Consider the following 17,951-nt stretch of genomic DNA (forward strand, 5'->3'; position numbering starts at 1 on the left):
GTAAAGAATAATTTGTATACAACGTCGAGAAATCTCAAGAATTTTCAAACGTCTAAAGGCACGGATTAAACATAAGATGACTCGTTCAAACAAAAGTACTCGGAAGTACAGTACGACATACATATTAAAGAGCAGGTGTATTTATTTATGTATTCATTTATTTGCTTTATTGTTGTATGTCATATAATAGTTTTGTGTTGTATATCGCAATTATCATAAATCAAATTTGAAAATAGGCTTTAAATTATAACAATGTATCTTAGAGAATAATTGAAGCGTTCCCTGGAATAATAGATCAAAAGCTCCCGTATAATTTTCACGAGCTTCATCGAAACTTACGCGTAGGGGACCGTTTCAATTATAGTATCGTCGCTATGTATTGAACACTTGTCGAAATCCCCACCAAGAAAGATTTTCAAATGTTCAATCGAAATGAACATTTCTTATGTATGTATATCGAGTGTTTATCTAGAATATTTAATATATCGTACTAGTCCAGCCGAACAGCAGGTGACATTTTCTATTTACTTTTACCTTTCATTTCCTATAATTATGTCTTGTGTAATAATAACCATAATATAATAATAAACATTATTACCACCACAGCAATAATAGTATTATAATAGCACTGTTTCTAGGGTCGCACAGAGTTATATTTACGTGTCGGCGGCCCACTACCTGTTTAACAATGAACAATATTCATTGATTCGAATAGGATTCGGTATACATAATGTTTAATGTATTATTAGTACAGCGCATATTAATTCGTGACAGAGTGTCTTCCAATCTTTTTTATTTCCGTTTTGACACTTTCACCATTCAAGACTCAAGACTCAAGATTCAAGATTCAATATTCAAGATCCAAGATTCAAGATTGATTGAAAAATCAGAATCCAATATTCATATACGTCAACGATGTCGAGGTGTTGCTAGTTGCACTGTTTCATCTGAGTAGACTTTAGATCGAGTAGAATCATTGCGGGCTTGTATCGTTACGCCTCTCAACCAGCACCACATTTTTCGCGTTTCTTTGATTCAGGATCTTTGCTATATAACAATAGATGAACCAGATCGGCCGAACGATATGTTTGGCATATTTGCAAAACGAATCAAAAGCGAAATGAATACCGAAGGCAAAAATCAGCGATCTCTGATCGTATCATGCGTGTATATGTAAACGTGTCTGCAAGCATCTGTTACTGTGTACGTACGCTTGTATTTGATCGATGAATGTTTATAGAAACTATTTGCAGCGCTATGGATTCGTTGGCGAGATTGCGTCGACACGGTCATCTTTAAATGACCCGACAAAACTTGTTTATCAGCGAATAGCAGAGAACGTATCTGTTTGATAAACGTAAGACCAAGTATTTTTCAGTGGATTCTTATTATTCTTCTCCTTGGTATTATTATCACGATTATTACTATTATTACCAACTATTATTATTATTATTATGCAATCATCGTCGTTGTCATTGTTGCCGCTGTCATCGTCGTATCATTGATTGTCAGTACAGTAAATAAACTCAATGAAATATTTCAATAAAACAAGAAACCATGATCACTCGTGACCATAAATATACACAAGTGATTATCACCTATGACAATGATCAAAATAGAATTTCACAAAGCGCGCTCGCGCGTGTAAGTGTACGTACGTACGTAACTATGAATGCATGTATGTGTACAAGTATGTATGTATTCGTGTATGTGTACAAGTATGTATGTATTCGTGTATGTGTGCCTGCATGCATGTACGTAAATCAACGACAATGCAAGTACTTAAATCAAGACCGAAGATATATTGCAGCCAATAACGAAACTTGTTTGCATTCTTTGTTTTCACAAATCTTGTAATGATTGAGTTCTTTCCATACCATGTTTGGAAATTATTTGTATCGAATAATCGAGTTGTACGATACGATAAGTTGAAATAAGGATTTTATACCGCCTTATTACCCCTAGTAGCATGACAAATAATCTTGAAATTCTGTTAGATGGATATAATTGGAAACAGCGATGCATTTCAAGTACCTGGAAACAACGCGCTTCGTATTTCACTTCCATTTCTGTGCTACTGTGACTTGCAAGATCTGTTTCACGTCGTGCAGGTCAGAAAGCGAAATTCCTATATTCCCTTAATGGGTCCATTTATTCCATGTCTGGAACAAAGTAAATGAGTAAACAATCAAAAATTTGAACAGAACCAATTTTTCTTGAATGAAAAATGTAGAATTCTAGAAATGGCTCCTATATGAAACTCGGAAAGAGCAGATCAAAATGAAAAGACTTACGATTGTTGAAAAACACATACAGAATCGTAGAAGGAGAACGAATTGAAATGTGTTTTCTCGAAAAATGAATAACATACCGGATGTTGTTTATCTTGAACGGCATCCGGTATCCCCCAGGCTGGTGGATCTATTTTATTAGGTTCGTTTGGAGGTATTTCTGTTAAAGCTGGTGCTCCGAATTGACCCGGTAATAGCGTTAATGCTGGCATTAAGGACAGCGCTGCCGCGCTTCCGTTAGGGAACGGTTGTTGTTGAGCATCTACGTGGCCCTGAACCAATCCAAAAATCGTGTTGATTGTAGGCAAACGATAGGAAAAATAAAAACCAAAGACGACGTACAGTGGAATAATTAAGCATTACCTGAAACGAAGATTCCATCATCTGGTGGAGTTCGGCGTCGACGTTTGATATACGATTATAGGTGGCATTAGATCGAAACATTTGATGCCTATCTATTCCAGGGGCTAAACCGGCCCAAGATCCAACGAGTTTCTCGTTGTTCAGCATCCAGTTGATTGAATCGGCATCACCGCCAGGTCCCATGCCGGATGTAGTGTAATTCTTCCATGCTCTTTCGGTGCCGATCGGCCGCGGTACTTTGCGGTCTTCGATTTTTAGTTGACTCATTTCTTGGGCTACTTGTGCCGGTGAAGATGGCGATATCGCTGGTGAACCACCGTTTTCCAACGTAGTGATTAAGTCGATGTTCCCAGGTTGTGCGGCACTCATGTTCGTCAAATGATTCGAAAAGCCGATCTGTCCAATCATCGGGTCTTGATGCGTCGGGTAGTTATTGTGTGGTGGAGCGAATGGCCAACGCGTTTGACCGTTACTAGAGATGCTGGAGTTTGGAGTAGCTCGCGATGGCCCCTGATACTTTCCCAGTGGAAAGTTTCCGAGCATCGCCAAATTATTCGACTGGATCGCAGACGGCGGAGGTGGTGGTACGGGGGCGAACATGTTCGCGTGCATTCCCGCCGCTGCGGCAGCCGCGGCTGCCGCAGCCGCAGCCGATCCCGGGTTAAACATCGTCACTTGAGGTTTATTGTTCAGGTGCAAAGAACTCGAAAAATCGGGTGCTCTGGGATTTAATCTTGACATACTGACGGTAGTATTTACAGAAGCGGATGGAGCTGCTATCGTTTGTGTGAAACTCTGCATGTGAGGGTGAAACGGCAGAAGTGGGTGATTTTGCTGACCTTCGTTCGGCACCATTTTCAACAGGTTCGAATTCACGTTCGGGTGCTCGTAACCGACGTTATTTGCTTTGAACAACCCTACGTCTAACGTTGGTTGAGACGTTGAAGGTAGGATGTGTGGTTGGTGCGTCGTACTGTTTCGCGATGTCAATTCACCTTGAAATACCGGCCTGCTGAACTGAGCTCCCATTGCTGCGCCCATTTCTATGGCTTGTTGAGGGATCACTGGTCGCGCAACTGCCAAATTACCAGGCGGTTTGTTCGAAAGCGTATGATCGTTGTAATTCCCGCTTGTCGGTTGGAATTGAGGAGGTTGAATAGGACTGTGTCCCGTGTTCGACGATGTACCGCTTCCTATGCTAGTTGCACTCGTATTGCCCGCGTTATTAGATTTGCTTGACACAGGAGAACACATGGCTGTCCCGCGATATCCAGGAGCTTTCGAGGCATCCACCTGTTTCGAAACAATAAATTACAGGAACCGTCGGAAATAGGCCTAATATAAAATCTCATACATATACTAATTCTACAGGTTCCCGATACTAACCTGAGGAGGGACGCTGTCTATAAATTTCGACGACGACGAACCGGATGTATTTACTGAAACACCACCACCAGCTACGGTCGCGAAATTCATACCCTTTTGAGATTCATTTTCTCGGCCACCCCACATCGATTGTTGAGTAACTTTGGTAAAGGTATCGTTGAACAACGAATATTCGAGCGGCGTATTATTCGTCGCTTGTTGTTGCTGCTGCTGCTGCTGCTGCTGTTGTTGTTGTTGTTGTTGCTGTTCTTGAATCGTAGACGTGATCGGTGTTGAACTCCTTATTTGATGCTGCGGTTGTGGTTGTTGCTGTTGTTGCTGCTGTTGTTGCTGCTGCTGCTGTTGCAGCTGTTGTTGACTCTGCGATGATACGATAGGCGGAGACGGAGTAACGCGAACCGAACTCGAACAGGTTGTTGCGATAGAATTTTCTGGGCAATAAGCAACCACTGTACTCGTTGCCGGTGACATCGTGGCGTTCGAGCCAGGAGAGTAAGTAGATTTTCCGGTGTAATGGGTAACCATAGTTGGCGGGGCAGACAAAGTAGGCAGTGGTCGGCAGTGTTTCGGAGATGTACTGGCTACAGGCTGCTGGGACGTTGTTTGAGCCATTGCTGTAGCTGTAGCTGACATTACGGTAACGGCGTTGGTTTGCAACGATTTCTGCTTGTTTACCGCGGTGTGAGTGGACTGCATCACGGTGGTGGATGTATGTGTGGAGGCAGTGATTTCGGACAACTTTGCTGCAAATGTTTGCGTGGTGCTTGTTGTCACAATTTTTGTCGCCCGTCCGGCCGTCATGATCGCGCTGGTATACGACATTGTTGTCTTTGTGTTCGACGACGATGCCATTTGAGCAGCCACAGCCTGAGCACGTTTCTCGGCTATACACGGGAAAGTAGCAAACAATTATTCGAGCATCGAAACACTCGTCTCGATCCTTTAAAGAATTTTACCTTTAAAGAAAAACTACCTGGTTGTTACACGCGTGAAACGAGACTCTGGTTTCGTTACCAGTTAATTCTTAATTTGAAAGAGAAACGGTTACATAATAATATATATTACCTGCGGCAACTAGTCGAGGCGCCGTTGCGCGCGGCAAAGGCGAAGGAAATGCTCCGCTAAGTTTAATGGTGGACGACGATCGAATCGGAATTAACTGATTCACAGTCGACACCCCTGATGTATAGCTTGATTTGTTAATTTGCGTGCTATTGGAATTCGACGTTAGACTGAGCGGTTTACTTACTGGGCCCAATTTTGGTTTACTAGACTGAAATTTAAGATAAATTATATTTGCAAAACGTACGTTTCTAATGCAATACGCGTTATATATAGTAATAGGTTCGTTGTATCTTACGGCTATCGTGGAAACTGTTTTATCCCAAGAAGATGTCGTGACAACGACAAGTTTCGATTTCGGAAGCATTTGCAATATATCAACGTCAGGATCTTTAATCAACGCTGCTATCAATGCATGAGCCTGCTTCGTTGCATCCGATGATCCCCTAAAATTATACAGGAAACATCAATAAATAAAGTATGGGAATGGAAACGGTGGCCAGACAGTTTGGAAACTATATTCGATAGGATAAATTAGGATTTGTATTATATGTAAGATTCGTACTTGATAGTAATGATTCGTTCGCCCTGGCATTTGCTTTGTTTATCTACTTCAATATGCGCTCCCGTAGCGCCTCTGATAGCATTGATGTTGCTACCGCCTCTACCTATTACCCGGCTGATCGCATTCGGTGGAACCGAAACCTTCTTCGAACGGAACGGGGAATTCATGAACCTTCCAGAATCATCGGATTGTCCCCTATTTCGAAAATGTTTATATTCTCTTGATTAGTTCTAGTTACGTTTCTTGTTAAATGGAGAGTACGGGAAAAATACGGACAACAGAATTATACATTTCTTGTTGTTGGTTTTCTTACTTTCGAACGACTTCTTTCCATCCTTCTTCGCGCTTGCCACCTTGCTTTGGACTCGTGGAAGTATTGGTTTTCGTGGTCGTGTTCAACGTGTCTCCGTCGTATTGATTGCTGTAAGACTTTTTCCCTTTACCAGGAATATATGTTTCGTTGCCGGTTGCTTCGAAATCTTCCCTATCAGCGGGGTGCCTGGATGACTCGAATACCAATTGACCTTTTAATTTACGTTCGTTGCAAGTAATGGCCGAGGACCTGGCACCCGTAACAGATATAGTGGACACAGATGCTCCGTTGGTGACGTTAGTCATGATCCTTCTAAAAATTCAAATCAATTTAAATGATGGCACACAGAGTCACCCGTGTTCTATAGAAAGTGTGCGTAAGATAAGATGTACCGCGAGATAGCATTCTACCCAACTCACTTTTCAGAGGTATTGTTGTTATTTTGAGACTTGGTCGGTGTGATGGAATTTTGAGCCAACGCATTGCTCTGAGCGATCACAGTTTTCGGTGATCTCTGGGGAGATGTATCCTTTTCGTTGTTGGCAGGGCTGGTGGTCTTCTTTTTCTTCTTCTCCTTTTTCTTCTCCCTAGCTTTGACATCGTTACTGCTACAACTACCTTGGCTGTTTGCATCAAATCCACTATCACCTTCTTCTCTGTCAGGATCTTCGGGACTTCTATTAACCGGTGACGGCATACTGTCCATTCTCTCGGAACCGTCGCCAGTTTCGTGTTCGCTGTCGTCAACCCTATCACATTCTTCGTCCCCAGACTTTTTTCCGTTTTCCTCCTTATCTTCGTACGTGCCTTCATTCTTTTTATATTCTTCGTGTAATTTTCTCTTCTCTTCCTTTTTCTCGAGTTTCTTTTTTTTCTTTCGTTCTCGTCTACGAGCAGCCGCCGCTTTCTTTGATTCTTCCCGCGTTTTCTCCATATCCAATTCTTCCAATAGTATGGTTGCGTTTTTATTCGCTTTGGCCGCTTGAGTTTCTTTCGCTGCACGAATTACTTTAACGCATTCCTGACACTTTTCGAGAAGTTCTTTGTCGCTTACAGTGGCTATGTACCTAGTCATTTCTTGGTCGCTTGGGAACTGAGTAACATGATTCACCATCCATTTCACAACTTTAATATGTCCCTTGCGAAACGCAGCCATTAAACAGGACACCTAGATATCACCAAGTCACGTGTATTATACTCGTCAATTCGGTATAAACATAAGTATGCTACAGTTTTAATCTATAGAATATAGATCTTTGAAATATTCGAAAGATACACACCTTACGATTATCTTGTGAATCGATGTCTGCACCAGCTTGGTATAACAGATCAACGACGTTCAAGTGTCCACCGTTTGCTGCTAACCACAACGGACTATTTCCTTTTTTATTTTTTACCTCTACTTGTGTTCCTCTACAAAACACGGACCAATAATATAAAAATTTTTTGTTTCTTTACTCGCTCTCGGTGAGCGAATAGAAACTTACCTTGATAATAATAATTCTACGAAACGGCAGTGTCCTTTATCGGCGGCGATGGTAAGAGCAGTATCGCGAGACGACGGAACGGGGGTGGCATTCACGTCTGCTCCTTTGGTAAGTAAAACGCGCCCGACTTCTACGTAACCACCACTCGCAGCTTCCATTAACGGTGTTAAACCAGTCTGTGAGAATATACATATGGTTTCACATGACGTTTAAATACACAATCTACACATATCGGGTAGAGATCTATAAATGCAATTACATGTACCTTAGCACGATGTTCGACGTTGGCTTTACGATCGAGAAGAAGACTGACTACCTCGTGTCTTCCTTGAAAGCACGCCAATGTTAACGCTGTATTACGATTAGTCTCGATCTGAGCGTTTATATCGCTACCCATGTCGAGCAATAGCTTCACCGCCGCTACAAGTTGTCGTTAATAATGTTACAGTTTACACAGGCCTCTTAGGACGCAACGAATATAAATATTTTACAATACGTACCAACATGACCGTTCATAGCAGCAAGCATGAGCGGGGATATACCCAATTTTGAACCAGTTCTGGAATTAATTTCAGCACCATGACTGAGGAGGAGCTTTATTATGTTAACGTAACCGCCAGATGCTGCCAAACTTAAAGGTGTGTAATCAGAAACATTACGATGTTCTTTATTGGCAGCTCGATTAAGTAAAAGCTCAACCACTTCGTATCTACCACCGCTACAAGCAAGAGATAAGGGTGTATCCTTGGTGCGTTCAGACTGAGCTTCTATATCAGCCCCGTGATTTAAAAGAATCTCTACAACTTTATGATGTCCAGCTGTTGCAGCTAATATCAGCGGAGTGAATCCTTTTTTGTCTCTATGCTCTGAAAAATGTAACGCGTGAAAATAATATCACGAATTTCCAAACTGCGTATTGTTATTTAAAGATCATTACCTATATCTGCACCGCGACTCAACAAAAGTTCGGCAAGTTCTACGTGGCCACCGGCGCACGCCAAAGTCAAAGCAGTATCGTGATTACTGTCTGTTTCAGAGTCCACGTCCATGCATGAAAATGGAGCGGGAGGTGCTTGATTAGTTGTGTATCCTCCAACTGTTGGGACGCCGGTTGTGTATTGCCCGGCAACTAAAATTGCAAACCAATTAGAAAGACTGTTAACGATTAATATCCGATATTCTTTTTCTTACCTGTGGTCGGATCCAATTGGTAATTTTGACTGGGAAAATTGGGAGTCTGTTGTTGGGTATTGGCAGTTTGTTGTTGGCATGATTGTTGTTGAGGTAAAAGCGGATATCTCCCCTTTTTTCCTTTACCGGTCGCTGGTGCGGTATAAACTTGTTTTTTGTCCGAAGCAACGATGGTGGCAGCGGTTGTGGTGACTGGTGCTTGCGTTTGGGTAGCCACTTGAACTTGATTGGTGTTACAAGCTGTCGATTGTGTGTAACCATTCGTTTGATGAGGAATGCTATCTATTACTCCACTTGCTTCGGTTACATTTGGTAGAGCTTGCATGGGAACTGCTGAAGGAATATATATATATATATATAAATATATATAAATATATATATATATATAAATAATGTTTCTACGTTCACTAGTATACTATAGTTGAGATATATATATACTCGAAACTTACTTATCTGCGACGATTGGAGTGGTAATTGCGGTTGGAAATGGCATCGTAAAGCATCGAGATATCCATCTTGAAAGTGTTTCAAATAATTTAAATCTTTCAACTCTTTAAACGGTTTATTTTGTAAAGACTGCGTACTGGTTAATTGTAGATCGGCTGATATGTCTGTTTGTATTTGAACACCAGCACTGGTGACTTGAAGCGAAGGCAAGGTTGGTAACGAAACAGAAGGTACCGATAACACAGGATTTGTGAAGTATTCTTGAGACGCATAGGGACTGCTCGTTTGCTGAACTATTTGTGCACTTTGCAACTGTTGTTGCTGCGCGGATTGTTGCTGCTGTTGTTGTTGTTGTTGTAGCTGCTGCTGTTGTTGCTGTGGGTCTTTACTATTCGAAACTTCTAACCTTTTCAATTCGAGCTTCTCTTGATCTTCCGTCGCTATTGACACACAGGGAATACATTTTAAAAATAAATTTCTATGTTAATCGAGAAGGTTGAAATAATTACCGTCAACCGTGTCATCGAAACTGATAGAGCGAAAAATTTCAAAAGCATCATCTAATGGAATATGTGTGCCGTCTTCCAATTTTATAACGCTTTCGCTGGTACAAAGTGCTTTGGCTTTTTGAGCAGCAGCCACAAACGGACAAGCGCCATCACGATGCAGTCTTGCTAATTCGGGATCCGTCTGTTCCGTAAGATTCTGTTGAGTTGATTGCTGAAAATGTGATTCACATTATTTGCAGGATATTACAGCATATTATAATTCGTGTTGTCCACAACAGAACTCGAAAAAACGTCTACAATTACCTGATCGTGAAGATGATGTGTATACGCAGAATGAAGATGTGACATTAATTGAGTAGGCATGAGTATATTGTTTCCATTAGCAGTCACTGGACCAGATTCCTGTTGAGACTGTGAATGTTGTTGTTGGTGCGACTGTAAAGCTTGTTGCTGGATTTGTGCCTGTTGAGGTGGTGGCTGCTGCTGTTGCTGCTGTTGTTGTTGTACCTAATTGTATCGTATGTAGATAATATTTCATTAAAAGCGTAACAACGTTGTTGTAGAAAAACAAAAGTAAAAAACAACAAATCGAACCTGCACTTGATCGAGCTGTAATTGAAGCTGTTGATTAAGTTGCTGCAGTTGATGCACCTGTTGCACTTGATAGGTGTGTTGTCGTTGTTTCTGTTGGTATTGCTGTTGCAGCCCAGCCATTAAGGTTGCTTGTTGCTGCTGTTGTTGTTGTTGTTGTTGTTGCTGCTGCTGTTGTTGTAATTTCCCACCTACTACACTAGACGTAGCTTTGCGGATGTTTTTACCTTCCTTTTTCGAGACGGGCTTCGCTTTAGGGCGATCGCTTATGGCGGTGTTTTGGCTGACGTCGCTACTTGCAGTAATTGGTTGAGAAACTGTCATGACGGTAGGTGGTGTAGATATACTTGGAGGGCTCGGCGTAGTTGTAGAAGATGTATTAGAGGTAACCAATGGAACGGTCGACGTAACCGGTATCGTTGCAAGAGAGAGTGCATTTGATATAGACAATTTCTCGCGAACTAATTCCCTACGTGCCAATTCTTGTCCAATTTTTGTTCCTTCGAGAAAACTTTCATAATACTGCGAAATTTCCTGACTGGTACCTTGATTGAAAATATTACTATTAAGAATATTTTATGCAACGCAATTATTACCACCTGCAAAGACAAGCCCAATAGACGAAGGATTCAAATACCTGGTGACAACATATCAAATTCACTGAGTTCTTCCGACAAAGACTGTTGTTGAGTTGAAACAGAATTTCCTGAACCGGAGAACCAATGGGCTGGACCCTTAATTTGAAGTTTCCTTTCTACCCTCTGCGCACATTCATAATTTATAATATTAGGATCGTTGGAAATGCAGAAATGAATAGAAAATTATACGCACCTGTAATTCTTCAAGTATTTGCCGTTTATGTAGGATTTGTTCTTGTCGAGTATTTTTTCGACTCTCGGAACCATTCAAACCCGGGGTCGGTGCTGGAGCTGGACTAAGGCTAATATTAGGTTCTGAAAGGTTGGTAAATCCTCCACTGCCTTTATCCAAAATGTTAGTATCGTCTTTAGTTGCTACGATCGCTTCACCTGCGGGTTGAGAACGAACTTGTTGCGCCTCAGCAGAAGTAAGACTCATATCAGGCATCACGGTTACTGATCGATTTTTTCTTAACAATGACTTCTGTGTATTATGCTTAGGTTGGAGATTTTGCGCTTGCGATTGTTCTGCATTATGTTGTTGTTGCTGTTGATGTTGCGATTGCGTCGTGGACGCTTGTTGTTGATGAGGCATGCGTTGTTGATGTGCTATGTGCTGCTGTGGTTGTTGTTGTTGTTGTTGTTGTTGCTGAGACTGTTGCTGTGATTGCTGCTGCTGCTGCTGTTGTTGTTGTGGAAGTAACATTGGCGCAGGTGCAGCATTATGTGGAGCACTCATCATAATACTGTGAGGATAATCTAACAAAAGTTGTACAACACTTGTATGCCCACCCTTTGCAGCTTCAATCAACATCGTAGAATTATCCTACAATGAATTCATAATCTTATTGCATTTACACGAACGCTCAAACATTTGTCGCTACCATTAAACTGATCGTAGAATAATACCTTTAGTTTATGAAACGGATTTGCAGACTGTGCAAGTAAAAGTTCAACAACCGCAAGGTGGCCACCAGCACAGGCCAAGGAAAGAGGAGTATGATCGTTGTTTGTCGTTTGTCTATTAACATCCGCACGTTTCGATGTTAAAAACTGGACTGTGCAAAGATGTCCAGCTCTACATGCCTTCATCAATGGCGTTCTGCCACCTTCGGATTCATGCTCCTACACATTAAAAAAAAAAGAAAAGGAGAATAGTACATCGGCAGTCAGAGCTCGTCCATATGTACTCCTTGATCAAAAGTACATACTAAATCAGCTCCAAACTGGAGTAAGAGATCTGCAACATCGGTATGTCCGTTTTCACACGCATATGTTAAGGCTGTGTCTCCTGTTTGAGTCTGAGCATGAACATCTGCTGCAGATTCAAGTAAATAACGAACAACTTCCAAATGACCCTCTTGCGCAGCTTCCATCAGAGGAGTAGAAGCACCTAATTCGATGTCAGCTCCGGCTTTAATTAGAAAGTCAGCGACTTCTAAAAAGCCACCACAGCAAGCTAAAGTAAGTGCTGTTTCTTGAGTCTCTTCCGTTTGAGCATTGATATTCGCTCCTGTGCGTAAATAGATAATGAAGATTTTATTATAACCACATTATGCCGTATGATACATCACGTACTCCTATTGTGTAATTATACCAAGAATATTGTATAATATATTATTGACCCTTCTACAATACCTTGACTTAGAAGCAAAGCAACCATTTCCTCATGACCTTCACGTGCTGCTTCCATCAACGGAGTATAACCTTCGTCGTTTACTTCCTCGATATTTGCTCCTCTCTCGATCAAAAGCATTGCAAGATCAACGTGACCTCCACAAGCAGCCAATGTTAACGGTGATTCAAAACTATCGGTTGGCATATTCACTTGCGCTCCTGAATCCAAGAGTAGTCGAGCTACTTCTACGTGACCATCCATCGATGCTTCCATAAGGGCAGTGTGCATTTCATCGGTTTTGTGCTCCTATAAGTTGAGATGCTATGACTATTCTTCGCGTGAAACATACAGTTCAAATACAGATAACACGAGTAATATCGGCAAATACCTGGTCTGCACCAGCTTCTAACAAAAAGCGAACCATTTCTAAATGTCCTTTATAGCAGGCCAGTGTTAACGCAGATTCTTTAAATTCATTGGAATGAGTATTAATTCCAGCGCCATGGTCTAGTAAGATCTTAGCTACTGGAACATGGCCAGCACTGGCTGCTTCCATTAACGGTGTATGACCATTCTCATTGTGATCCTCTATATTGGCACCTGCTTCTAACAATACTCCTACTACCTCTTCATGACCACCCGCGCAACCATACATAAGGGCAGTATTACCTAAAGGACATCGAGAACTATTTAATTTTCGCATATCGATTTTCACAAGCAGACAGTATATTAGATTTTTTTTATTAAAAGGAATTCCTGATATTGATAGTAATATCATATTATATCTGAAAATTAAGTCTATACCATCAAATTTCATACCTGAAGTAGATTGAGAATTAACATCGGCTCCATGAGCAATAAGCAACCTTACAACATCCACATGCCCAGCACTGGCAGCTTCCATTAAAGGGGTACAGTCCCCCTTTATACCACGGTCCTCTACGTTTGCATTCATTGCCAATAATACCTGTATGAAGACAAATTCATGGAATCATATGATTACATTGAAACATTTTTAAAAAGAAACTGACTTTATGATATATACTAAGATGTATGTTATAACGTACACAGTCTGTTTATAACAAGACCAAGTTCATAGTATTCAGACCAGTAGGAATAATTAACAGAAGTTTTTCTAAAACGGTTCAATCTATACAAATTTCTCTCTGTTCAGATCAAAACACTAATAACGTTCCCTTAGGTATGTATATTTAAATGGCAATACACGATGTTCAGTATAATGTAACTAATTAGTTTTTGGAAATCAATTGTATTCTACATTTACTGCTCTCTTTTGGTTGCACATTTCAAGACTAACCCACATATAGGATAGAGACATAGAAAATTTTGGCAAGTACCAAGGAAAATCAATGCACAAGCAAAACTCCAACCTGAGCAAGTTCGTAGTAACCAGCTGAGCAGGCGAGAGAGAGCAAACTCTCTCCCTCCTCCGTAGTCTCGTGAACACTGCGTCCTTCCGTTAATAACTTCCTGACAGTACCAACGTCTCCGTCTGTGCAAGCCTCTACTAGAGAGCGTTTTTCGTTTTGTGTGCGTGGATTATCGCTGCGCATTCGAGTTAATGCAGCTGCTGCTTCATCTAATGCACAAGAAACACTTGATGTTAAGCGACGGAGCACTTCGTGGTCAGCCAAGTGCTTTCCATCGCCTGACGACGACAACTTGCCAATACCAGCTGCTTCCAGTAAGGCTTCTAACCGTGCCTGAGTTTCAGGGTCCACGGATCTCTCTGGATCTTCCGGAGGCAATAAAAACTTGGACGATTCTAAATGATGACCTTCGTCTAATTCAACCTGATCAATTGCAAAACACTCCACCTGTAAGTCACAAAAGAATACTTTTCTTAACAATTAATGTTAATGTGAATGTTATTTAAATAAAGAAAACTGTTGTACGTTTATGATTAAAAGAGAACATTACAAACAGAAGAATGGAATATTTTATGATTTGTTCATAAACTTATTTCGATTTAAACGATCCATTTTACTGTTACGTACAGCTATTTAACGTTTTTATTTAAAACACGATATTCCATTGACAAAGTAGCCGACAATACTAACTGCACAGGATCCAATCGTGTTCCCCCGTACGAATTTTGTACGAATATATAAAATATGCAAACTTTATAAAAATTAACCACTAAAGTGCTGAGTCATTAGAATTCCAACGTTTCTGTACAACAAACAGAGGAAATCGTAAGATATTGGAAAAAAGAATGTTCTCACAAAAATTCGGCAGAGAGAAATTTTTAGTAAATTGAGGTTACTCTGTACGATATAATGCCGTGAAAATACGAGACAGTGGCAATCGAAATATTATACCATGACTTGGAAGATATTACTCGTACAATAGCAATAAGAACAAAGAATGAACGACAAGAACCTATTAAACGATACGTGTTCCGAAGTATGTAGGAATAAAAGAATCGTAGTACAGGTTCCACTTACGAGTAAATCTATATAAGTAATTTCTAAGAGTGAGGTATAAATTTCACCTAATCTAAATCATCGTACGTACATCTCGCGTAGAGGTCATATCCTCTCGCGCGACGAATGGAAACCGATGAGACATAAAAGCAAATCAGAAGAGAGGTGAAAGTATCCTATCTTCTTTAAACGACTAAAACCGCTTGCCAGTTACTACAGAACAGAGACATAAGAACAATGTGCAGCCATTCCAAGAAGGACGAAACTGACACTTCCTTGCTACACTCTGCGTGTCTTCGTACGCGTTTCGTTTGTTTTCTCAATCCCAAGTAAAAAAGAAATGGTCGCGTACCCTTTGTTCACGTAAACACTGATCAATTAATATAATTGTTCACACCGCAAAAAGAAATCGTGAAGAAAAGCTACGATTCTGTATAACCGCTGCTGGTAGAATATAGCATAATATGGTGGCTCTGCTCTCCACAATTTCCACGCCACGAACACGAGCGACACAGGAGAGTCGAGCAACCGGTAGAGACAGTGGCAAGGATGAAACTGAAACAGCTCCTTGACAGTACTACGGAAAGAACTAGTTGTTAGGATGAAGATAGAAATACACCTATCAACGACTAAGGAAGGTAAGTAAAGGCGACCGAGCAGACAAGCAGGCTCATGAACTCGCACGAATACGCGAGAAACGCAGCCGAGGAGAACTCCGCTGGGTGGCGCACGACGTAGTGCAAACGGACGTAAAATACTCGTGCGCGCACGCGCGTGTCGCGCAATCTCACACATACGCGCGCGCGTGCAGGGGCATGTAAATAAAATAGAGAGGCGCTACTAGATAAACGCACTCGCAAGGATGTACTTCGATACGTACATCACCGAATTTACGTCGCATACGGATACGCGAAGTATTAACGCATGGATACGTGTGCAACGCACGCGCACGCAAACATGCACGCGACTCGTACGTGTGCGTGTGACGAAAGCACGGGAGCTCGCGCGCGCGCGCGCGCGCACTTGCTATAAGTGCAATAATTGCTCACTTCTATAAACATATACATACGTATCTACAGGCGCACACGTGCGTGCGCACGCGCTTGGTTATGCAGTGCAGCTAACCAGAGTTCTTTATCCAACGGTTATACGTACATATGTACATACATGTTCAATCACAGGGCATGCGAAGCTACGATACATGAGAAAAAAAAAAGAAAAAAAAAAAAAAAACACTATACATACGAGTACAGGTACAATAGGTATACGTCGTCGTTTCGGTATCGTGTACCATTAACTTTAATACAGAATATTGGTCTAGGGGTCCGACATGAAGTGGCACGAACGCATCGCCAGATTTTCCTCAAAACGTACAAAAATGTGAAAAAGCAAGAGTCTGTGGAAACAAACGTTTATATATGTAAAATGCATAGCATGTACTCGAAGGAGCAGGGCATTATTCTTTGTAACTGTATCGTGTATACGCAGGCTACTATGAAGCTTACGATTACCTATTAACGCATATATTCCTCTTATATAACCTGCGTAAATTCCCTTCTGACTTTTTATTCTTAACTAAGACGTCCGATTACAATTTGTCCCAAGGAAAACCGCGAGTAGTTATTTTATGGTTATGTCACCGATCTCGTACGATCGTTGTTAAATTTGAACATTGTTCTTAGCGTGAACACAATATTTCCTTTTAATGTAGCCAGCTCGTTGATTTCTCTGCCAATAATTCATTTATTTACGAAAATGTACGATTCTACATATATATTATAGCACGGAACGATACAACGTAATTTCTTACCTGCGTCAACTATGCGTTATGCGTTATGATCAGTTTTGCATTATTTTCGATCAACGAATAATTTGTAATTTCGTACAAACCGCAAATTAGGATGAATCAAAATGAAACGAGATCAAGCAACCGTGTAAAATAATATGACAACTACGTGTGTCCACGCAGATTTTGCGACCGACTGTTTTGCGATGCAGCGACAAGAAAAAGATTGCGGAGGAATAAGAAAATATCGAAGAAGAGATCAACATTGCGTAGAGTAAGTTTCATCGAAAGCTGGTGCGAATGTACTCCGCCATCTATAAGTTTATACATATACATACAAGCACAGCTTCCACGTACACGCATATTATGCGCGCGGGCGCTCGCACACAAACGCACGCGCGCCCACACAAGCGGAAAGAGAGGGAGAGGTGGGAGTGAACGTCTTACACACGGAAAGCAAGAAAGAGCAAGTAGAGAATACAAGTGTGCGTATGAGAAAGAAGAAGAAGAAGAAGAAGAACGGAACGAACGAATGGAATAGCAGGGCAAACGGGGGGAGGGGGGTGGTGACTGGACGAGACGAACGACAGAAGACAGAAGCGACCAACGAATTTGTAGGTGTGCGTTTGCGTGTGCGTGTATGGTGCGTACATGCGTACGTTCAACCTCTCGTCGCAGCAATATCTTATCCACGACGTGGCATGCTTTTTTGACTCGGTTTACCTCTGAAACACTGTCCTCCTCGCTCTCTGACGAGTCTGCCATAAAGGGCGGCTGCAACTCGGAGAAGGTCTCGGTTTCTGACTTCGTAGGGCTGGAGTTCGAAGACTGGGGAGTCGACGACGTCTTTCCAATGTCGTGGTGAACGCTTGCTGATTTTTCGTGCTTCTGACTATCCGAGGTCGTTCCTTGTGCTACATTCTGCATCTTTACCTTCCAGATTAATCATATGATACTAAGGTATCGTTTCCGTGTCGCAAAACACACACAGAACACTTGCTTTTCAATAATAATCTCGAGCACGATCGCCGTCATTCACGTAAGCTAACACCCGCCATTTCTACTATGGCCGACTCCGAGACTCCCAGATGCCTCTTCGACCATCTATATCATTCCATACGATTCGGCGAGCCATCTTTCGTTTCTCACGGCGGGTAATTTCAAACTACCAACATACGTCTCTCATGATACATTGTAGATCGTGGATTTCGGTCTCGAAATTTTGTATTTTTTCGAATCTTATCAACATATGACTAT

General features: G+C 41.5%; 1 protein-coding gene across 11 annotated transcripts; it reads right to left on the reverse strand.

The window, feature by feature from the left end:
- Nucleotides 1-104: 104 nt before the first annotated feature.
- On the reverse strand, nt 105-17,856 carry Mask (multiple ankyrin repeats single KH domain). Of its 11 annotated transcripts, none has more exons than XM_078181116.1 (29): nt 17,418-17,856; nt 13,853-14,299; nt 13,281-13,428; nt 12,850-13,130; nt 12,482-12,767; nt 12,055-12,356; nt 11,753-11,968; nt 11,234-11,669; nt 11,037-11,158; nt 10,843-10,966; nt 10,209-10,750; nt 9,912-10,121; nt 9,615-9,825; nt 9,108-9,545; nt 8,659-8,991; nt 8,405-8,596; nt 7,968-8,333; nt 7,733-7,887; nt 7,468-7,643; nt 7,261-7,393; nt 6,400-7,148; nt 5,981-6,292; nt 5,668-5,862; nt 5,401-5,548; nt 5,106-5,313; nt 4,041-4,924; nt 2,655-3,947; nt 2,372-2,563; nt 105-2,162 (listed from the first exon to the last, which is right to left on the reverse strand). In XM_078181116.1, exons 1-29 carry the CDS (start codon nt 17,619-17,621, stop codon nt 2,139-2,141), a joined length of 9,327 nt encoding a protein of 3,108 aa, XP_078037242.1. In that variant the 5' UTR covers nt 17,622-17,856; the 3' UTR covers nt 105-2,138. The 11 variants fall into 11 exon arrangements, with proteins under 11 accessions (XP_078037242.1, XP_078037241.1, XP_078037240.1 ...); XM_078181115.1 differs by having other exon boundaries at nt 8,659-8,988; nt 9,108-9,173; nt 9,243-9,545; nt 11,037-11,669; XM_078181114.1 differs by having other exon boundaries at nt 9,108-9,173; nt 9,243-9,545; nt 11,037-11,669.
- Between the last annotated feature and the right edge of the window lie 95 nt (nt 17,857-17,951).

The sequence above is a fragment of the Augochlora pura genome, chromosome 5 (assembly GCF_028453695.1).
Source record: "Augochlora pura isolate Apur16 chromosome 5, APUR_v2.2.1, whole genome shotgun sequence".
NCBI classification, from domain to species: domain Eukaryota; kingdom Metazoa; phylum Arthropoda; class Insecta; order Hymenoptera; family Halictidae; genus Augochlora; species Augochlora pura.